We start from the raw sequence: 23,110 nt of genomic DNA, 5'->3' as shown, positions 1-23,110 counted from the left end.
AATAATATTTTTTTAGAACCGAAATTAAATTATTACAAATTTAAAAATATGAACTAATATTAATTTAGTCTATAAATTATAATTGGTAATATTTATTTCAAACTCATGTGAAAATAATAATTTAGTATATAAATTATATTTTGTAATAATTTAGTAAATTTAAATATTTTAAATTTGTAAATTTTTTTATTAAATTTTATGTATTTTAAAATCTAAATAAAATGACGAAAATATAAATATATTTATTAAATATAGATTTATTATACTAAAATTTAGGAAAATAAACAAAAATTAATATATATAATTTAACAATAAATTAAAAAGAAAAGAAAAACACCCAAATCAATCACAGGTTCATGTTCTTCCCACTCGCCACTGCTCGTACTTTCACGCACCAAATCTCTCCGAACGCACTTCGAGGAATTCGTATCTGATCCGTTGCAGTGAGCGATGGAACGGGAGAAATGAAAACGAAAACCAGTGGGGATTCTAAGTTCAACGACAAGAACGGTTAATTCTTCGGATTACTGGAGAAAAGTGTCGTATATCATAGAGTTTTGATGTACAGTTCTTGTTTCCTGATCTGTATAAATCACAACTCTGCTTGAACTCTATTGGAGATTCTTTTCCCTGCCCTCGTAATCACTTCGGTAAGAATAGGATAATCGCAGAAGGTGGAGGGGGGGAGGGATTTGGGAAGAGGAAGATTATACATTATCGATCAATAGTGGAGAGAGAATAGTGTGGCGGAGATGAAGGGCGGCGGTGGTGTAGGGAGCGGGGGTTCTGCTTATGGATTTCCGGCGAAAAGACGATGGAGAGGACTCGTGATCGGAGTTCTTGGCCTCGTTATCCTCTCAATGCTTGTGCCTCTTGTGTTTTTGCTTGGTCTCTACAATGGATTTCACTCTCCGGGTAACTTGTTTGCTCTTCTCTTTTTGTTTTAATCGAATTAGTCCTTAACTGTGCTGAATCTGACGTTTCTTGATCGGATCTGTTCGTAGCTTTTACTGTTGTACACTCTCTGTTCTCTTTGTTTAACGCTCTGCTAGATCTCGCGTCCCCCATCGGTTTCACCCTTTATTTGGCTCGTTCTATTTGAAATTCGATGATGTTTCGAATCGATTTTCTTGTTTCTTTCGGCATTTTCTTGTTTAACTGTCTCCTTCTCCCTCCATTCTGATTCTTTCTGGGATTTCCTTGACAAATGCCGCGTGAATTAGGATAAGAAGCAATTCAGGCCTTTTCCCTTTACTATAATCTTTCATCTGCCTGTTCTCTTTTGCGCCAATGTCCCTATTGATATTCCCAACATAGTCAGGCTTGTCAACATTTCCCCTCCTCAGTTTCTCCTTAGAAGAGATTCTTTTCCTCTAGTACATATTTTTATTTAAGACAAGTATTTTGCTAACACCATTTCTGTTCTTCTTCTGCAGGATACGGATTTGACTCACAAAATTCAAAACCAGTAAGGACTAATATTTGTGGCTGCGACATTTGTTTTTAAAACTCATATTATAAACAAATTACATTGGTTTTCTAAATTTCTGTACTACTGGTACCATTCTGTGTATTTGTGGTAAGGGAAGAAAATGTTCTGAAAATTGATTTTAGTTGGTTCGATACTGGAAGAAAAAGATCTGAATGGATTAGATAACCTTCTCCATTGTGAAGGTTATGTCGATTGTCCCGTTATTTTAGTTTCGTGAACGTTTTTTTTATGACAGGGGTTTCAACCTAGTCATGTAGATGAAGTCATCAGAAAATTTGGACCAACTCTTCCCAAGGTATGATATTCTCTTAGTTCTCTTCGCATATTAGTGTTTTTTTGCTTTCCTTTGTATCAGCAGTAGATAGTGCTTGGTCAATTCTTGTAATGGATTTATTTGTTATTGACCAGTTGTGGATACGTTGACCTTTACATGAATATGTTGTGCCAATTATTTGGGGATAGATCTTTGAAAATTCTTTCATGAAAATGCATGTAATATATTACCCAACAGTGAAGGATTTGAAATTGTGATTTTCTTAATATGAGTATAGCACAATGGAACTTGTGAATAATTGTGCAACTTATCAGCCCACCTGAAATCCAAGTTCCTATTCGACAAAGGCCTTTTATTTTGCAGAATTTTTATTTTCTCTGTTTAATCTGCCCTTTGATACACTGAGCTCTTGCCTTCTCTAAAGTTAATTCCTTGGTTTGTTGACTTTTCCTCTTCCATTTTCCCTTCAACGCTTTGAATCTTTCAGAGACAATGAAACTGACAGAATTGGAGGTTTAGGGAAGGGACTTGATAGCATTAGATTTTTAAAAAGTACAGGCATTTGGAACACGATTCATATGGCTTCACATAAGAGGGTATTTCTTATGGAATGGTTCTACTTCTCCACCATTTATTGTACCTAAATTTTTTTTGCTCATGCTATTTGAACCAACAGATGAATTCTTGATTCCCTTTATCTGTATTGTGCTTTCTTCAACCACTTATGGGGTATTTGTTGTCCGTTGCGACAGCTCATTGTATACCTTTTTTTTTCTCTCTCTAGAAACTTCTCTTGTTCAAATGGCCAGTGAGCTCAAGGTTGAAAAGAAAATGGGAATCTTGATGTAGTTCACAGCTGAAATCCAAATTCCTATAGAGTACATCTTCGCAACTTTGCCAACAATAGTATTCTGAATTTTCTTGGGGTTTTGATGTAACAACCGAAGGAAATATTACCCAGTTGCTTTGCTGCCATGAACTTAGACGACCTTAATTTTGTTGGTAAGGGTTCTGAGGCATCTACAAGTGAAATGGAGTGGAATGAGAACTTTTGATTCCATTGGTTATTCAACAAGGGGGAAGGAGAATGGAGTGGAGATTTATTAATTGGGATGAGAACCACATTAACATCTTGTTGGGGCCTTAAATGACTTGTTGCTTGGGATGAGAACTCCAATCTGTTCCACCATTGGTTTGAAAAGGCAAGAACTTGATTAATTCCTATAATTCTTATAATTTGGATCCTAGCAGTTTGGTATTAGATCATCAATTTTGGCCACAAGTCCTGATTTAGAGATATTATTGTTGGAGGTGCAGCAATTGACTCTAGTAAAACATATTGTAGAATAAGCAAATGTTGTTGGCAAAGTTGTGAAGATGGACTTGAAGGCATTTGGAACTCTTATGATTTAAAGATGAATGGAAGAATCCGTTTTAAAGAAATAAACAATCAAATAAGAGCAATGAATGAGATAAAAGAACATAAGTTAGAGGATGAAGGCTAATCGAGTTTGGTTGAAGCAGAAAAAGGATCATCGAATGTGGAAAATGACAGGTTGAATCAGATTAGATCAACATGGTGTCAACCGATTCAGAAGATATCAGGCGATTGCAAGCGAAGGTGAGTTTGACTAGATGGTGGCAAGCAAACCATAAAACACTAGCTGAATCTACTAAACCAATCATTAGTCGAACAGGCATTTGCAATCCTTTGGAGCCTTTGGTTCAAAAGAAATTTGATATTTTTTTCACAATCAAGAGTCCAGCTGGGAGTTTTTTATGGGAATTGGTTACTTTATTTGCTTCTACTTGGTCTACTTCTTCTAATTTGTTTTGTAGTTATAACCTAATTCAAATATCCACTTGTTGAAGAAACAATCCCTCTTGGCAAAATGGATATGGCAGTTCCACATCGAAAAGTAGTCTGTCTGGAGGAAATTGATCATGTTAAATATGGCATGTCACCTAGATTTCAAATCGGGCTCAAAATCTATTGAACTATCAAAGGGCCCTTGGAAATGCATTGACAAAGAGAAGAATTTGATTTAGCCATATTTGAACAAGTTGAATGGGGGGGATAAAACTCTCTTCTAGAAGGACTTTTGGATTGGGAGGCAAGCACTTAATTATGAATTCGCCAACCTCTTCACATTAACTCTTGAAAAGGAAGCCTCCACTCCATTGCCACCTTTTGGAATGCTGAATCTAGAACTCCCAATCCCTGATTGAGGAGAAATTTCAAAGAAGATGAAATTGATGAGTGGGTTCGCCTCACTTTTTTTTCACCAACTGACAGGCCGACTTTTGGGGATAACATTTGGAAAAAGGCGGGTACTTTTTGTATAAATCACTAGGTGCTAAACTTGCCTCATCATCTGAATTCATCGCCAACAGTTTTTAGTCATATATGGACAGGAAAAAGCCCAAAGTGAGTATTGTTCTTTATTTGGAAACTTAGTCACGCGGGCATCAACACAGAAGATAAGCTGCAGGAGCTCCTTGGCTTTATCTGTTGCCCATTCAACAATACGAGGGATAGATTTTATTGTAGGAACAGCCACCAATTGAAGGTGGTGGTATTGCCAAAGGGGAGAAAAAGTAGGTGAGATTGGTGTGAAATCCTTTGAATTTGGAAGTTTTGTGAAGAATATTAGAGAAGGGAAAAGGTAGAGAAAAGAACTAGGGCAGTAGGTTGAGGAGAAGCTGGAGGAGGAAATTGCAAACCTATGTGTAAATGGAGAGGGACCTTGAAGTTTCCAATGGAAGGCTACAAGAGACTCGTGAACACATTGCCAGAATTGCAAGAGTAGACAACGAAGAAGTTGCAAAGAAGAGGGTGTCAGAGATGGAAAGCTAAAACACGTGCGGGAGAAAGAGTTTAGAGGTTTGGCTTAGGGATGAAGTGTGTGTGTGTGTGGGGTGTAATGGAAGCGTGGAAGACCAATGGGCCTGTGGATTGTTTTTTTTGAAAAGTTACGTATGTGTGGCAACCACTAATTTTCTTTTCTTGACTTGGGGCCAATTTTCTTTGGTGGGATCGTTTTCTTTTGGGGTTCTTTGACTTATAAGGACTGAATAGGCAAAGAAGGCCGAAATTAATTTTTTTGAAAAAATGAGAAAGAAAAGAAGTTAGACATATTACTATGAGTGCGGACAAGGTCGGCTGACCAGGGCAGTTTAATATTAGGAGGCTATATTAGGAAGTTTATGGAGTGGCATATCTGTAAAACCTGGACATGTTGTTGGGGTGGAATTAGAGAGAGATATGGAGTTTGGGAGTAGGCAGAATTTCGAGGAAGTCTTTTGTGGAAGAGAGAGAGCCAAAGGTTTATAATTTATGTAGTTTCTCTTTACATTGTAATATAATTTCGGTGTTTTGTTCTTATAATTCAGATCCCAACGAACCATTTTCTCTTTAAAAAAGACAAAAACAAAAAGAAAGAAAAAACTTGATACCAGCAAAAAAAAAAAAAAAAAAGAAAGTTTTAAAACACTTGGATCCAATTATACAGCTAATGCACCAAGTAGAAGATCACATTTACTTACCATCTTAAGGTGAAAAATTAGACCTTTTGATAGACTGAAGGGAATGTGAGAACTTACTCCTTTTGATAGTCTAAAGTGAATGTGAGGACTTAATTCTTTTGATAGTCTGAAGGGAACTTATGAAACAGTCAACGACTTTGAAAATTTTGGTCATGAAGACCTGAATCCTGTTTGGATACAACTGATGAGTTTCTGTGTGAAAACCGTCTCTAACTCTTCTGATATTTGTTATCATTTTGATGAAATTTTGTATCTGCTTTAATCATTTGGGTAAGTTAATTTTTGGTTGATTTATACTTTTTTTAGGAATCAGGAATATTTCATTGGTATGATGAATTATTAAAAAGATAGTTCAAGCTATAACTTGTAAATGTATGTATGCCAAGAGACAGCATGAGAGATAACCTTAACTACAAAAGGGAGCGTATCTTTCATTGAAAGAGCAGTTGTTTCTCTCTTCGAAGGTTCCCCTGCCAGAATAGTCGAAGCTCTCATATTCATAGGAAGTGCCACATTCCACCTGAAAGCATATATCAGTTACTGATATATGCATGGTTGGTAGATTGTAGTGTTCACTTCTTAGATTTTTTTTACCCAACTGGTTAATTGATACCAGTTTTATGTAAACCAACAATATACACTATATCATTCACCAATAAAATAACAGATAGTAGCAGCAGACTTGGGTTTCAGTTGTCATATTTAGTTTTTTATTTTTCTTATTTTTTTCATGAAGCTGGTGTTGTCCTACTTCAGTGTATGTATTGTTCATACATACATCCACATTAATATGTGTGTGCTATGTATTCACTTGTTGGTATTATTCTTTCTTAATATTTATCTCAATCTTAAAGATTAATAATAGATTGGCATTTTGATGTATGTGCTTTTATATTCTCTTATGCAATTGATGTTTAAGATAAATTATTATGATAAAGAGTCGTCATTTTGGCATTTAAAGATAGTGCTAGGGTGATTGCTTTGAGTTGCCTTTGGTCATATTGTCAGGACGCATTTCAGAAACATGCCACTGAACCTAAGAAGTACATTAAAGATTTCATACACGAGAATCAGGAAGCAAAAGGTTTGGTGGAGTGAATTCTTTCATGCAAGTATTTAGACAATAATATTTCTTGTGTGGCATAACTGTTACTTAAATCTTATTGTTTAAAAAATCTACAGGTTTACAGCCTCCAAAAGTTGATGCCCTACCAACGCATACCCATGAAAATGTATGGATGTGTTAGTCTGTGATGGAACTTATATACTGCTTCTGGATTTCAATTGGTTTTTGTGGTTAATTTTTGTATGCCTTTTCAGATTACCAAAGTTGGTGGTAGAGTTCAACCTGACCCACATATGGCTTCCATTGACGAAAATGGAAAACCGTGTGAGTGGAAGTTTGGGAGCTATTGTATTTGGCAACAGGAAAATAGAGAAGTTATTAAAGACTCTATGGTAAAGAAATTGAAGGATCAGCTTTTTGTTGCGCGAGCATACTATCCTAGCATTGCAAAACTTCCGGACCAAGGCAAGTTGACTCAAGAAATGAAGCAAAATATTCAAGAGCTGGAACGTATCTTGAGTGAATCAACCACAGATCTTGACCTTCCACTACAGTAAGTTGTGGTAGTGTTTATGATTTTATTGATGAAAAGGATGAAAAGTGAAAATTACAACACTGGATCCAAACCTAAAATTCCTCTGAAGAGGAAATTGCATGCACCACCCCATCCTCTGTTAATTTTTGAAAAGGAACGGGATATAAGTAAAACAGACTAGAGAGAGAAGAGCGAAAAGAAACAAAACAAAGAAACAAAAATTACACATGATAAAGAAGCAAGCCCACAACCTTGAAACTTACCCTTGCATTCAAGATGAACCACCTTAATTACAGAGGAATTTGAACGGCTGAGAGATTTATAAAGTGAACACCAATAGAAGAAATGGAATTTTAGCCAAATCAAAACTCTTTTATCCAAAGAAAACTAGCCTGAGCCTCTCTTATCCAGAAAAGCTTGAATAAATAAAAAGAAGTCAATGCTAGTTTTCATTAGCAAGGGAAGTCTATTTCTTTTATTATTTGCTAATACTTGTTAATTACGACTATAGTCTGGCTTTACAGTAAACAATTTTTGGTATCTAATTGAGTTTGCTGAGTGTAGTTTATCCTTAACCTTTGATTCCCTCTCATTTCATGAAGATAAAACGACATGACCTACTAGCTTCAAGCGTGGAGATGGCTCCAGGAGTTCTGTTGCACACATAGAAGAATGTGTCAAAGAGCTAGATAGTTTGAACAAGACCATGTTAAAACTGTTTAACAAATTGACTTAAGGCTTTAGAGCGGCCATAGATGCCATCAAAGTAGAGATTGTCGAGATGAATACTCGAGTGAATGTGACCATGGAGGTTGTAGAGATCATACCCTAGGTCAAGCTCAATAAGTTGAAGATTGCAGATCATGGGGCTTTCAAAGGAATTGTGGTTTTGAGGAACTAAGAAATTTAACCTTTGATGTTGAGTAGTACTTCTAAGGTTTCAGGGACTTGTTCAGAAGAGCTGAAAGTTACCTTAAGTGAAGGATTGAGTTTTTCCCAGAAAAATGTTGAAATTATAGCTAGGCGAAAACTGCACGAACTGAAACACATTGGGGGTATAAAGGATTATGGCAAGAAATTCTTGACTATGGTGCTGGATATCCTAGATATATATAAAAAGGACAAGATATTGTGCTTTGTTGATGGATTACAACCATGGGCAAGAACATTATATGAACAAAAAGTTCAAGATCTTGTCACTTAATTGGCTGCCACAAAGAGTCTCTTAGATTATAGTAGCAATCAAGCTATCAAAAGAAACATACACCACTTTGGAATATTGAGAGAAAATCTTTCAAGCCTATGGGTCAGAGGAACGAGGATACAAACAGAGGAATTGATAGACCAAATGGGGGAACGAATAAACGTTTCCATAACATGAATACAAGCCCATCTCGAGGGTCTTATCCCCCATGGAACTATCAAACATGGCCGCCCCATAGACTTTACGCGTGCCCTCACCGAGTTGTCCTTACAGCCCTTCAGGCCTTGGTATAAGGCTGTAATGACCTTAAGGTTGACACTGCAGTCGAGAAGGAAGAGGACGACACTGTAAAAATTGGAGCGTTGAAGTACTGGTCGGCCATAAAAAAAAAAAAAAAAAAAAAAAAAAAAAAAAAAAAAAAAAAAAAAAAAAAAAAAAAAAAAAAAAAAAAAAAAANAAAAAAAAAAAAAAAAGAAGAAAAAAAGTCGAACCAAAAGAAGTGTTTCAGAAGGGTTGATGTAGTACTCAATTCTCAGTCAAGTAATAACACCTTGATCGGTTCAAGTGCGACTCACAACTTCATATCCGGCCAAGAAGCCCGTAGACTCAGATTGAAGATAGAAAGAGACATTGGGAAGATGGAAGAAGTTAGTAGGGGTCTTCAAGAGGGTCTCTTTGAATTTGGGAATATGGTCGTAAGAGATGGACCTATGGTAGTTCGAATAGACGACTTCAAGGTCGTACTTGGGATGGACTTCCTCCTTGGACATAAGATCATTCCAATGCCACTAGCAAAGTGTAATCCCACATTGTTCTCAATGAACATCAAACAGTACAGTGGCATACGAATGATTTCAGCCTTGTAGTTAAAGAGATTCTCATGGCCATACCGATGGTCCATGATACAACCAATACATAACCTATCTCAGTTCATGGAGCTAAGTATTTCATGAAGTTGGACCTGCGATTAGGAAATTAGCAAGTATCGTTGAGGGCAATGAGCCCAAGATCTCCCATGTGACTAAATATGAGGCTTTTGAATTCCTGGTAATGCCTTGGCTTGACCAATCCCTCAACTACATTTTGTCCCTTGATGAACCAGTTTTTTTCATGAACATCTAGATTAATTTGTCATTGTTTACCTCGACAATCGTACACAATGCCACTTTGGAGGAACACAAGGTGCAATTACGCCTAGTCTTCGAGAAGTTGAGATAAAACCAATTATATGTGAAGAAAGAGAAATGTGCTTTTGCTCAACAATGTATTAATTTCCTCGAACATATCATTGAATGTGACAAATCAACATGGATAGTGATAAGGTAAAAACTACTCAAGAGTGGAAGAAAGCCCCCACTACCATGACAAAACTACGATTCTTCTTAGGATGGACTAATTACCATCTATGATTTATTGAAGGATATTCTAGACGAGTCGCCCCACTAACAGTGTTGTTGAAGAAAGACCACACATGGTTGTGGTTGGCCTGTCCACAGATTTGTCAACGTGATGAAGCCATTTGAGGTAGAGATGATGCATATGACTTTTCTTTAGGTGGTGTTCTCATCCAAGCCTCATCACCTAAGGAAGTCAAAAGTTGAAGAACGTTGAGAGGAGATACATGGTCTCTTAGAAGGAAATGTAGGTTGCTGTCCATTGTCTTAGAGTCTGGAGATAATATTTCTTGGGGTTGTGTTTCATTGTGAAAACGAACAACTGTGCTATCTATCATTTCATTGATCAACCAAAATTGATGCCAAGGTAAGCTTGATGGGAAAAGTCCTTAGCCGGGTTTGATTTCGAGTTCAAACATAAGAAGGGAAAGAGCAATCAAGTTGTCGATGTCCTAACCCACATCCATGCAAGTGTAGTCAATGGTTCGATGCACGCCATCATCCAAGAACATGTACAAAAAGACTCTTCAGCCAAAGTTGTTGCTGAGTTAGTCAATGCAAGGTAGACTAGACAAATTTTGGTCGAATGAAACTTATTGTTGAAAAAAAGAAAATTAGTTATATGTACCTAGAGCAGAAGACCTAAGGATAAAGCTGCTACATGGATGTCATGGTACTTAAAGGGCTGACCATTCGAGTGGAAACAATCATATGCACTATTAAGGGCTACTTTTAGTCGAATAACAAGACAATGTTATGCAGTATACCAAGATTTGTCTCATTTGCCAACAAGACATGTCGAAAAGGTCGAGGTGTTGGGACTCCTCAAACCTTTGTCGGTCCTAATTAGACCTTGGGAAGGTGTCCTTGGTCTACCTTGCTTTGACAAATTCAACCCTTTTGAAGTAGGGGGACAAAAAGTCATCTTGATTATCATAGATCAGTTATCAAAGTATGCCATCTAAATTGTGGGGCATCTCATCAAGTATTGTTAGTGATAGAGATGGTCGATTTATTAGTATGTATTAGATCAAGTTGTATACAGTTTTTTGGAAGACCATGAATACATCTTCAAACTATCACCCTTAAATCGATGGACAAATAGAACAACTACTTGGTCGAAGAATATTTACACCATTTTGTTGATGCTCATCAAAAGAATTGGCTCCAGTCGGTGGATGTGGCCCAATTTTGTTTTAATTGTCATGTTGATTCATACGCTAGAAAAAGCACTTTTGAGATCGTGAGTAGAAGACAATCATCCTCACCTCATATCATTGATCATTCACATGTTGGAAGAATCAAGTGCAAAACTTTACATAAGAATGGCTCGAGCTTATTTAGAGAGGGCTTCCAAACATGTGAAAAAGTGGGCAGGCAAGAAGTATTGTCCCCTGGAGTTTTAAACTGGAGATCAAGTCTCATCAAGCTAAGAGTAGAATGTACCTGATTTTCATAGCTGTGAAGATAAAAAAACTAATCACAAAATATGAAGGATCAATAGAAATTCTCAAGAAGATCGAAGCTACTTCTTAGAGGGTGGTGTTGCCTACATGAATGAAAATATATTCAGCAACCCGTGTGAGTAACTTAAAGCTGTTTCATCCCGATCCTAACAATTATGGTTGCAATTCCATCGTCATACATGCATCGACCTAAAACAAAGAGATGTCAAAGATATTGAAGAGATCCTTGCCGAGAGAACTAGGAAGGTTGAAAGACCCATACGGAGGGTTTAAGAATTCGTTGTCAAGTGGAAAAACCTCCCTATGAAAAAACAAGTTGGGAGCATCGAAGATTTGGAAGCTTGGATTAGAAGATTGAAGGGTTCAAGCTTCGTCTATTGATAGGGTCGTCGACTATTTAAGTGGGGAGAACGTCTTGGGCCTGCCTGTCCATAGTGATGTCGATAATGCCTGCATCCCGAAACCATCCTCAACCACCCAATGTCAATATTGCGTAATTAGTTTTTGTTTGTTTGTTTGTTTTCATTTGCATGTCACTTTGTAAGTGTATGGCTCCTCATTCTTTTCCATGTTCATGCCTGCTAGTTTGGAAATGCATTATAATTTACTGAAAGGGACTAAGTAGTTATTGAACCTCTCTCCGACCAAGTGTTGTACATTCTCTTACCTACATATTTTAATGCAATTGTCATCTACATGTCTTTTTAAATGTTTTCTATGCATTTTCTCTCTCAAGTTTTATAAAATAATTTTCTCTCAAAACGTAAGGAGAGGCTCAATATATTGACCACGAAGTTCAATTTTGAAATAGCTTACTTTTCCCTGAAGGCTATAGCATGTCGGCTTACATGCTTGCACATATTTTGAAGGAGATGAAAATTCATATATATTATGCAAACTAAAAAACTACGAGCATATTGGATAACAATTTAGTCTCTGTTGTATCTGGATGCTTCACTACCTTTTTTTTTGTTTTTTTTTTTCCCTTTTAGTTTATTGAATCTTCGTTTAAGAAATCCTCATATTTCTGTCTTGGAAAACTTTCCATGCCTCCAATTTCTTAATCAGGATAGAGAAAAGGTCACTGAAGATGGAAGCTACAATAACCAAAGCTAAATCATTCCCGTTGGAGTGTTCTAATGTGGACAAAAAGTTCCGACAGCTATTTGATATGACCGAGGATGAAGCCGATTTTCACATGAAGCAGAGTGCCTTTCTCTTCCAACTAGCTGTTCAGACCATGCCAAAGAGCCTGCATTGCTTGTCTATGCAGCTAACTGTTGAATATTTTAGGATTGATTCAACCAATTTGGAGCTCTCACAGGCAGAGAAATATGCAGATCCCACTTTGAACCATTATATAATATTCTCGAATAATATACTTGCATCATCAGTGGTTATCAATTCAACCGTTTCACATGCAAAAGTGAGTTAAATGTTTATTTGTACTTTTAGCCTGTTTATTTGCATTACATATCAAAATGACACTGATAACTACTCCTTCATGTTTTAGGAAAGTGGAAACCAGGTTTTTCATGTATTGACTGATGGGCAGAATTACTTTGCCATGAAACTCTGGTTTTCGAGGAATAGTTATAAGGAGGCAACTATTGAAGTATTAAATGTTGAGCATCTTAAACTTGACGATCATGAAAATATGACTTTCGTTTTGCCTCAAGAGTTCCGTATTTCTTTTCATACTTTAACTCACTCTAGGACCGAATACATTTCAATGTTTTCACATTTGCACTATCTTCTTCCTGAAATATTCAAGAGCCTGGATAAAGTTGTGGTTCTGGAGGATGATGTTGTTGTCCAGCGAGACTTATCAGACTTGTGGAGCCTTGATATGGGAGGAAAAGTTAATGGTGCTGCACAGTGTTGTCAAGTGAGGTTGGGTGAGCTGAAAAGTTTTCTGGGTGAGAACGGTTACAATCAAAATGATTGCACTTGGATGTCAGGGTTGAATGTAATTGATCTGGCGAAGTGGCGAGAGCTTGATCTTTCTCAAACTTTCCGTAGTTTGGTCAAGGAGGTAAGTCCCATGAATCTTAATCTTCCTGATCAGGAATCTTCCATAGAAGATTCTATAATATTTTGTATTGCAAACTTAAGCCAATGCCCAGCCTATTTTATGTTTGTCATGTCTTTTATATGATATATCTGCTGATAATTTTTGTTTCTTGCATCGTACTCAACGTCTTTCAACCTGTGCTTCTAATATTTTTGGTGATTGATCAAGGATAAATTTGAAAGTTGAGTTGTTTTGAACGATATTTTATCCGACTCTTCCTTTTCTCTCGTAACATTTATTGACCAAAAGCTGATGATGCAGGAGGGATCAACTAATGCTGATGTGTTGCGTGCAAGCTTGCTTACTTTTCAGGGGATGATCTACCCCCTTCATGATTCCTGGTCTCTATATGGGTTAGGTCATGTCTACAGGCATAATGTCCAAGACCTCAAAAAGGCTGCAACATTGCATTATAATGGCTATTTGAAACCTTGGCTGGAGTTGGGTATCCCAAAATACAAAGCTCACTGGAAGAAATTTCTAGACAGAGAAGATCTGTTCTTGAGCAAGTGTAACATAAATCCGTGATAAGTCGAAGATTCTACCACCGTCTACTACATATTTCATGAAATCTGGGGCTCAACTCATCAAGTATAATTTTCGTTGACAAATGGGATTGCCCGCACAACAGAGAACTCATTTTTTTCGGTAAATAAACTACTAGCTTCATCCTGATCAAGTTTGCTTGTGGTGATTTCTGATATCATGAGTTTTGTGGTATTTTGATGAAGAAGAGAAAGCGATTGAGGTTTCTGTTTTAGTCTGCTAGTTGGTTTGTTGAATGAGAATCTGAGTTGGAAAGTGTGGCAAATAAGGCAAAGACACCCAAAGGCTACAATTAATATTCATCCGGCAAGATTCGCTTGGATGAGAACATCTTGTTGTCCTATGCCTTAACAGGATTATTTGTCAGTTGATGTCATTCATATTAATATATAAATATACATATAATATAGTTAGATTAGGTTCTCACGCTTCTATTGAAGCTAAATTCTTTTGACAATTCGTATTCAATTTGATTATAGAGTTATTTGGAAGGCACTTTGCCTATTTTGTCAAGCATTGTTTCTTCACTCTGATTGTGCAGCACAGCTATAATGATACACATTGGAAGTTGTGGCAGCTACAATACTCTCTTAATCATTCTTCTCAGCCTATATTACTACTTCCAGCTTCCAAGCCAGGTATTTTATTCTCCTCCTTTGTTCCCTTTAAAGATGATATATGAGCTCAACTTTGATTCTGCCATGATAAGAATGTTCTTTCTTTCTTCCAATGATTAAAATTTAGGGTTTTGAATTAGTTTTTCTAAGTTTTCTTTTGTGTTCCTTAGCTTATTACTATGGTTGGTATATTCTGGAAATAACTGGAGTTTGAGTTTGAGTTTGAAAAGTACGGATTCGTTAACTGTTCTCCCGTGACTTGACTTTGAAGTGAGATGGTTCGACTTTTACTAGAAACTTAAGTATAATTCAAGTAGTTAAGGTTTATATATTTTTTTACCAAGAAGTTGATGTTCAAATTCTTTGACAAGATGCCTATATAACACCCCGGTAGAATTTTTATATATAATATATATAAAATTTTGGAAATAATTGGAGTTTGAGTTTGATTTTGAAAAGTATGGATTCATTAATTGTTCTCGAGTGACTCTGAAGTGAGATGACACCCCTTAAGGAGTTTTATATAATATATATATACTCACATGTGTTCTAATTTATATATAGATCTGCAAGGTAAACTTAGACCCAAGAACTTATTTCTTGAAAGTTCTTTACAATATATATTCCACTAGCAACTAGATTATCATCATTTACAAGAATCCAAATGTCAATTGACCTAGATTTTGAAATGAATGAAGTTCCATTCAATTTTGCCACTCGAATTTTTGTTTGTAGAGGTTTATTTTCTCACGTGATTATGAATTGTGAATTTGATTCCATCTTATACGTGAATAAATAGTTCATTATGATTCGATTTTCTTTTGTGAGGTTTGTGCATTGTTGGTCATGTGTTTTCGAATATTGGATCAGTTGTGATCACGAATATTCTAAAACATGAAACGGGTGAGAAAGTAAGTTGGTCGTAGAGTATAATATGAAGCATTATAGTACAAAAACTATGAAAAAAGACATGTTGACTACCTCCAACTCTCTTCATTAAATCTAGTAGTTGACATTAGGTGGTTGATGTTGCTCTATTTGACCCACGTTTTCACATCGATCATATTTGGGGGATAAGCAATGCTTTTTAGAATTTATGTCCTAAAATCTTGTAATTAATGAATTAATTTAAATAATAATTTTAGTTGTGATTTAATACTAGCCCTAGCATAAAAAATCCGTGTAATATTGAATAGCCTAGAATTTGCATATGGGATGATCATGTTATAAAAAAGTAATATAAAATATCTTTAGTGTAGGAATAAGATTAGGTGTCTTATCCATGTAACGCTATTAATATGACTCATTTTGTAATTGTTCCAAATGATTTGATTCATATCATTCCGGTAGTGCTATGTGAATGCGTATATCTTATACGATGAGTTTGTATAAGATTGAACTATAAAATATTTAATCTTTTTTTATAAATTTGTTAATTAAAAAAGTTAATTTTTCACCTGAGATCTTAATCTAGAATGAATTACGAACTCTTGCTTACCATAATTTTTATTTATTTATTTATGTATATGGATAAGAATGACAGATACAATAAACGTACTCGTTTGGAAATTTTACTAAATAGAGAGCTGAAAACATAATTTTACGAGATAGAAGTAATTTATGTGTCAAACCTCTCCTTATAAACAAATTGTTTATTATAGTATCGGTGGTATTTCAAATAGAAGATGTAATTACGTGGGTAAAACGATCTTTTGACGTAGCTGTAATTATGATTAATTTATGAAGGATTAACTTGTTTGTAATTATTATATTCATGGGCACAATTTATCTTGTAATTATGATTAATTTATGAAGGATTAACTTGTTTGTAATTATTATATTCATGGGCACAATTTATCTTAGCGTATATAAAGTTGCAAGTCTAGGTCTAGTGAAGTGACTTATAATTAATAAATAAAATTTGATTAATTAAATAGTTTAACCCATTAATTAATTAATTTTATATAATTGAAGCTTATAATTTATGGGTTCATATCGAAATGATAAATATAAAAGAGAAAAATATATTTATTATATCTCATATTACAATAATTAATATATATATATATATATATTTGAAATTTTAAATATATATTGAGATTTTTTATAATATTTAAATATGGTTTAATTAAAAAAAAATTAATACATGAGATATTAAAAAAAAAAAATTAATAAAGAAAATATTAAAATATATTTTGTTGTGTTGATAAAACGTTTCCCTTCACCTCAATGGATGAAATCCTTTGTACCCTTTGTTTATAAACTTTAGTCACTCTTTTTGGTGACCATCTCTCTCATGGAATCCATAATAATCGATCCGGTCAACTGGTCAATGTCGGAAACGGGGAGTATAATTCAATCTCTAACCTTGTTTAGTTAACGAGAATAAATCTTGTAATAGCCCAAGCCCACCATTAACAAATATTGTTCGCTTTGGTACATTATGTATCATCGTCAGTCTCACAGTTTTAATGAGGGTGGATTGTGCATGGAAACCTCTTCTTATCAGATGTATTTTAAAATCGTGAGGTTGCCGACGATACATAACAGGTCAAAGCAAACAATATTTACTTGAACTTGGATTGTTAGAAATAGTACCATAGCTAGACACTGAGCAGTGTGCCAGCGAGAACGTCAGGCTCCCAAAGGGGTGGATTGTGAGATCCCACGTCAGTTAAAGAGAGGAATGAAACATTCCTTATAGGGGTGTGGAAACGTCTCCCTAACAGACACGTTTTAAAACAGTGAGACTAACGATGATATCCAACGGGCCAAAGTGGATAATATTTGCTAGCGGTGGGCTTGAGCTTGGGCTACTACAAATCTCCCCTCACTCCCTCTTTTATTCTCAATTTTAACGAGGATTCTCTACTTCATTCGCGTAGATCCCCTGAGTTAAATGAACATCTCTTACCCGAACACAAACATTATGGTACAAAAAAACGTCACATGGGTAAGTTGATTGATTAGTTGGATATAGTGGGAGTAGGTGCATAAATGAATCTCTCCCTCTGGTGCGAACATAGTCCTTTTGTTTTGTTGTCTTCTCTTAACCCTAAAGTACATACAAATACAAATACATTACGACAATTTCATTTCAATCAAATCCCATATATATATATATCAAGAGTAAGATATAGTCGTTATTGATCGGTTTAAAAGTAATTAATTTTAGGTATGACTTTATAACTCGTTTAAGATTACTTAGTCGTTAGCGATCGGGTTTGTTCAATCTCCTTACCTAAGCATTTGGGTTGGATTAATAAACACATAGCAACGTCGAAGAAAAAGACAAAAGGAAAGCTTTTGTTTCGGTCAATAATGATCATTCAATCGTGTTAGTTTGCATATCATTTTCACTGAACATCAATTCTATTCAAAATTCTTCAAAATTAACAACGTAATAAATGTTAAAACGAATATGACAATTCCATTAACATCTAACTCGAACAATTAAATATTGTTGGTACTCAGGTGAATTTCGCTCAAATTGGCATAATTAGGATTTTATCGGTTAAGATATGTTTAAATTAATATGCTATTATATACTCTATTACAAGTCTATTATTATTGTTATGAACATACCTCAATTAGCTAAGTTGTTATTTTTTCAACTAAAAAGTCAAATGTTCGTCACGTACATATACTGTTAAGCTAAAAGCAGGGACCTATACAAATCGTGGAGCATGTGGTTTAATTCAATACAACTCACAAGACCTTCCCAACCCGAAGACATGAACAACAAAACCCCCATCTTTAACAAGATGGTAATTTCATACAGGTGTTGCATGGCTATCCTCAACTCGTGACGTGAGATATATGGTCACGTCCTGTAATGAGCGAGAAGAGATACATTATTACTGAGCATCACTAGACAACAACGATCTCCATTAAATTCTCGTATATATTGTCCACCATAGTCTCATAATTTTGCATACTTCATTTTCTTTAGTATATTCCTTCAATCATTTGAAGGACCCTCATCCTTCCTTTTTTATGCTTTATATCCAACAATATTTCTCTCTCATGCTTAAAAGCTTTCTATTTTCAAGTTGTGGGTGAAAATCATACCCAATTGGATAGACAAAAGTCTAATTTCTAGAGCACAATAATTTACATGACCGTCCATTTATATATAAAATCTTTAGACAATTCGAGTATAACTCACAAGTCGATGGTTCAATTTCACACTCATCTAATCTCTCAAGGCAAAAAGAGAATTATTTAAGAGGCGAAGATAATTTGGTATACAATGGAAATGGACATGGACATGGTAAAAAGGTTATAATCAGAACAAGATGAAGATCAGAAGCTTGTCATTATGGTTGGAAAAGGGGGAAATGAAAATAACCATTATGATGATATTATGGAAACAAAAACCAATAATATGTAGAATTTTTTAAAAAAATAAAGAGAAAGAAAGAACTTCAGTACCGTGGAATGTGGTTGTTGTTGGTGGCCGGTGCAGCGGCGGCGGCGGCATGATGATGAAACGGCGGCTTCCAAGCTGAGGCTGTGAGCAAACAAAGATCCTTCCATCCAAGTTTCAGAGTCCCATGATCTTCTACAAGCGTGTACCCATCGGAAGGGAACATTCCGAGGAGGAGAGTGGCCTGAGTTGCAGCATTTCCGGCGAGAGAAATGCCCTTAAACCCAGATTGCCGTAGCTTTTCTCTCCAGTTTTGGAACTTTACTTCGCCGGTCCTCGACGGCCCACCCACGGCCAGCACGTTTCTGATCTCCCTTGACAAAAGTTGCTGCTCCACTAAGTGTCTCTCTTCACTCTCTTCGCCATAGCTGACACCCAATGAGTCAAATAGTGCGGAATAGTAGTGAATGGCCTCTACGAATCTCCCCAAGAACGAGCCTGTGTGGCTTAGATCTTGTTCCACCACCGTCACCACTTTTGGGGCCAATCTGATAATCAATTTCAGACATAGATACAGCAATGTTTGAGTATGTAAACTAATCAATGAGATGTAATGCATGAATTATTCAGTCAAATGTCACAGTTCGAAAGGCTGCACAGCCTTTTCCTGTGCATTGCAGAGATCACAATGAAATTAACGTAACCCATTTACTATACCCACATGAGAGATCAGAAACAAAACGTAAATCTGTCATTCAAACCAAGTTTATGAAGACTATTCATCCTTATGAACAAACGAGAAGGTAAAGATTTAAGACTAAGAATCAGTAATTAATGGCGAAACCCCATGAAAGATAATCAAAATTTCATACCTCTGCAAAAGCCATAGCGTATTGGAATCAGAACCAGTGACTTCATAAAGAGAGTGCTGCATCCAATGAACGGCAACGGCTTCCCTTTTGCTCACGTTGAGCCTCTCCAAGTCTAAATTGCCAATTTTATCAGCCACAGGGAAGAAATCGAAGGGAAGGCCTAGCTTCTCCGCGAATTCAGTGAGGCGTTTGCCAGTGGCCTCAAGAACTTGCTGAGAGGTCCCTAGCCCTGTAAGGCGGACATACGGCGGCCCGCCAGGCCTAGACGCCAAGATGTGGAAGAGACCAGGCCATTGAAGGCCTTGCATGATGTCTAGATCTATGATGTGAACTCTCTCTTCCCTTTCAAAAGCTTCTTGTATGGCTTGATTGGCAGTGAAGTGTGAGAATTTGACAAATGGGCTTATGCCATTGAAGACCTGGAAGGCTGAAGCTATCTTCTGGCTGTGGGTATGGGGCATCAACGATGGCGGCAGAGCTGCATAAATGCCTAAACATGAGCTTACAAGCCTCGCCGACATTGCTTCTGAGAAATACGCCGCTACCCTCTGTGCCGATGTGCCGAAGGGTGTGGACAACTCGGAGATTTCCAAGAGCATCTTGTTGGCTTCTTCTAAATTATCAGCAGAAACGGCTTCGGCACATTGAAGAAGTAATGTCAAGAGATGTAACCCTTCTTCGTCTCTCTTCTGTTGCCTCATCTCCTCTTTTATCTCTCTAATTAGCAAAGCAGTGGCTGAAGGGTTATTACTCGGCTGTGGCGCTGCCGCAGCCGCTGCCGCTGTCGGCGGCTGTGCCACCGCCGCCTTTACATTCACCGGACAGGAGTTCTGCTGTTCTGATTGTGGCTTTGAAGGGACATGGTTTAGAGAAACAAGCGACGACGGTGTAACAGAAGAGAGATTAAGTTGATGATGACCGGGGAGCCGCTGTAAGGCATCCTCGCCGGAGGGGGTGGGGACTGGCGGAGTGGTTGCTCCCCAGTGAAGATACGGCTCATGAAACTGTGGCTGAGAGGGGAAAGTAGGAAAATTATGCAGAGAAGAAGAATCGAGATTAAGCTTCAAACCAGAACAATCATGCTCTTGCTCATGCTGTTCTTGATTGAACTGCCTCTGCTGCAACCCCAGCGCGGCCAACGGCGCCGGCAACGGCAAAGTGGATTTCCTCAATCGATGATCCTCAGCAACGAAGTTAGGAACACTAGGTTCCGTCAAAGTACGAAGACGAAACTCAAGAAGGTTCGCAAGATTGGGGTTACAGGGGTAGATAATCTCACGTACGTTCTGAATAAGCTGAGGAATGGATATGGCGGTGGAGCTGTGGATTAAGTCCTTAATGATGCCGTCGATCCAAGCGGTGGCGGAGGAATCATCCATGGGAGAAGAAGCGGCGGCGATAATGGAGGATGTTGCAGTAGTAGGAGGATTATGAAGAAGAATCTGAGATGGATTAGGAAGGGGAAAAGGATTACTCCGAGTATTTAACTTGTGGTGGTGATTCGATTCCGGTGGGAACAACGGCAAACCAGAGAAACCACAGACTGCAGGATTCTGCAAGTGATGGTGGGGCTGAGGACGAAGAACAGGAAGAGTACTATCAAGAAGAGTCGCGTTGTTGTTATTGTTATTGTTGGAGGTAGTGGAAGAGGCCGTAGCATCAGAAGCAGAAGGAGGATTTGATAAATTTGTCCCTTCGATTACACCTGACGTCAGAGCGGTTAAATTATGCACAGTGGAGTGGTTACCGCCATGGCTAGGGTTTGAAGAAGAACAATAATTCACATTCCCTTTAATTTCTCCACAAGCAAAAGGACGATCAGAACCTAAACTCCGCCGCGAAAGCCGAGAATGAACAGATGCAGTGACTCCACCGCCGTCGATCTCCATCTCCGACGCGATTCTCTTCCGCACCATTTTTCGCGACTGAATAACCTGAACTTGAACAGTCTGTTGATGATTACGTTCTTCACTGCCGTTACTGTTCGTCGATGCACTCGTCAAAGGACTATCATCAAAACCGCCATTAACACGTCCAGTGGAATCGCCAAGCAAAGCGTAGGCAGCCATTGGAGGAAGGAAGGAAGTAAAAGATGAAGGAAAACACAGAAGGTCTGACAATGGCGGCGAGTGATACTCTTCATAAAGGAAGAGGAGGTAGCAGAATCAATGGCTACCACCATTAACGCGAGTTTTAATAGATTAAAGAACAGAATGAATACAAAGCGAGATCCAAACAGAAAACGGCACGAAGATTGGGACAGCAAATTAAGGATTCTTCTCTCTCTAAATCCTCGAGGAAGAACACGAACACGAACACGATCACGAGCCCCTATGCTCTCATGCTTTTGAATAATGCAAAGTACGCGGAAGCCATGGATTTTGGATGCATCTGAGAGTGAGAGAAAAAGCTTTATTTTAAAAAACAAAAAACAATATCGAGAAGAGGAACTGAAAAGGAAACAGTATTAAAAAAATGGAAGAAGAGAGAGAAGAAGATTGAGATGAATCAGACCTACAGAGAAAACACGGCTGAGATTTTATCTTCTCCTTTAGGGTTACATTCGAGGTGGAGCTTCTTCACTGTCGCATCCATGGCGGAAATGGAGAAACAGAAACGACCCACCATTGTTGCAGCTTCCAATCCCAAATATCTCTTTGAAAAACACTACTCGCTTCCTCTGCCCCCAAATCTTTGCTTTTCACTTTTCCATTTTCTTTTCACTTTTTCTTTTTTAGTTCAATATATATATATATATATTTCTTCATGAAAGGTCAAAGTCTTTTTTTTTTTTAATAATTATTTTTTTTTCTTTTTGGCTTTTTAATTTTTTTTTTATTCTAATTTATTTATAATTACGACCCAGGTCTAAGATTTGTATTTTCGAATCTTGACCATGGGGCGTTATAAGTGGCATTAGAATAGCATCTCTTTTACTTATATCTGGTTCGGGACGAATGAAAGTGGAAGCTAGTGGCATGTGCACCAGAATGACGAACTAGTATATAAATGAACTCAGATCACGTTCAAATGAGAGTGATCCTGAAAATATGATGTCTACGTAAAAAAAATAAAGGGTAAAGTTGGGTTCGAGTCATTACATAGTCTGTTTTAGCGATTTGCGACTTACCCATTTAGTGACTTTGGCACTGGACGTTCCAAAAATGGGGTACTATCGGGTCGAGTGAATTCAATAATAGACGCTTGTTGTCATTCCAACCTTCCTTCTCCTTTCAGGGCCTACCCGAAAGAGAATTCAGTGTTTCTTGGTCGTGAATATCTGAATAGGACGAACCGCCCATCATTATCAAATCGACTATACAAGTCACCTTCTTCTAAGCTTCGCTGCACAAACCTTCTTCTAAGCTTCCACAATGCAAGGTCGATATCTTTCGTAGCGAACAAAGACACGTCTATCCATTAGGTAGACTTAATTCATTAGTTTGGTTTTTGGTCAATTGATTCCATATGAATTTGGTTAATTTAGTTGAATAGTTGGTTTGGTATTGGAAGAACTTGGTCCAAAAACCCCCATTTAATATATATATATATTAAATATTTAACCCTTTAAAAATTAAAAAATTAATTAAATATAAATTTAAAAGTTTAAAAAAAAATTAATTCATAATTAAACTTTTAATTCTACAAATAAAAA

At 36.9% G+C, this 23,110-nt stretch overlaps 2 protein-coding genes across 4 annotated transcripts; one reads left to right on the top strand and one right to left on the bottom strand.

Moving 5' to 3' along the window:
• Positions 1-342: 342 nt before the first annotated feature.
• LOC111803294 (probable galacturonosyltransferase 7) lies at positions 343-14,110 on the top strand. The gene is made up of 9 exons (XM_023687632.1): positions 343-915; positions 1,437-1,468; positions 1,728-1,787; positions 6,321-6,396; positions 6,495-6,544; positions 6,633-6,931; positions 12,046-12,403; positions 12,491-13,012; positions 13,313-14,110. Exons 1-9 carry the CDS (start codon positions 753-755, stop codon positions 13,577-13,579), a joined length of 1,827 nt encoding a protein of 608 aa, XP_023543400.1. The 5' UTR covers positions 343-752; the 3' UTR covers positions 13,580-14,110.
• Positions 14,111-17,802: 3,692 nt separating this feature from the next.
• On the bottom strand, positions 17,803-22,187 carry LOC111804062 (protein SCARECROW-like). 3 transcript variants are annotated; one of them, XM_023688745.1, is made up of 4 exons: positions 21,970-22,187; positions 19,456-21,846; positions 18,649-19,131; positions 17,803-18,044 (listed from the first exon to the last, which is right to left on the bottom strand). In XM_023688745.1, exons 2-4 carry the CDS (start codon positions 21,522-21,524, stop codon positions 18,038-18,040), a joined length of 2,559 nt encoding a protein of 852 aa, XP_023544513.1. In that variant the 5' UTR covers positions 21,525-21,846; positions 21,970-22,187; the 3' UTR covers positions 17,803-18,037. The 3 variants fall into 3 exon arrangements, with proteins under 3 accessions (XP_023544513.1, XP_023544512.1, XP_023544515.1); XM_023688744.1 differs by lacking the exon at positions 17,803-18,044 and having other exon boundaries at positions 18,442-19,131; XM_023688747.1 differs by lacking the exon at positions 17,803-18,044 and having other exon boundaries at positions 18,442-19,131; positions 21,974-22,187.
• Positions 22,188-23,110: the final 923 nt, after the last annotated feature.

This window comes from Cucurbita pepo, chromosome LG10 (genome assembly GCF_002806865.2).
Source record: "Cucurbita pepo subsp. pepo cultivar mu-cu-16 chromosome LG10, ASM280686v2, whole genome shotgun sequence".
Lineage (NCBI taxonomy): Eukaryota > Viridiplantae > Streptophyta > Magnoliopsida > Cucurbitales > Cucurbitaceae > Cucurbita > Cucurbita pepo.
This window is presented reverse-complemented; position numbering and strand designations above follow the sequence as displayed.

Coding starts and splice junctions, on each gene's coding strand:
- LOC111803294 (XM_023687632.1), top strand. CDS start 753: ATGAAGGGCGGCGGTGGTGTAGGGAGCGGGGGTTCTGCTTATGGATTT. Junction 6,397..6,494: donor CGAGAATCAGGAAGCAAAAG/GTTTGGTGGAGT, acceptor AAAAATCTACAG/GTTTACAGCCTCCAAAAGTT. Junction 6,932..12,045: donor GATCTTGACCTTCCACTACA/GTAAGTTGTGGT, acceptor TTTCTTAATCAG/GATAGAGAAAAGGTCACTGA.
- LOC111804062 (XM_023688745.1), bottom strand. CDS start 21,524: ATGGCTGCCTACGCTTTGCTTGGCGATTCCACTGGACGTGTTAATGGC. Junction 19,132..19,455: donor ACGCTATGGCTTTTGCAGAG/GTATGAAATTTT, acceptor ATTGATTATCAG/ATTGGCCCCAAAAGTGGTGA.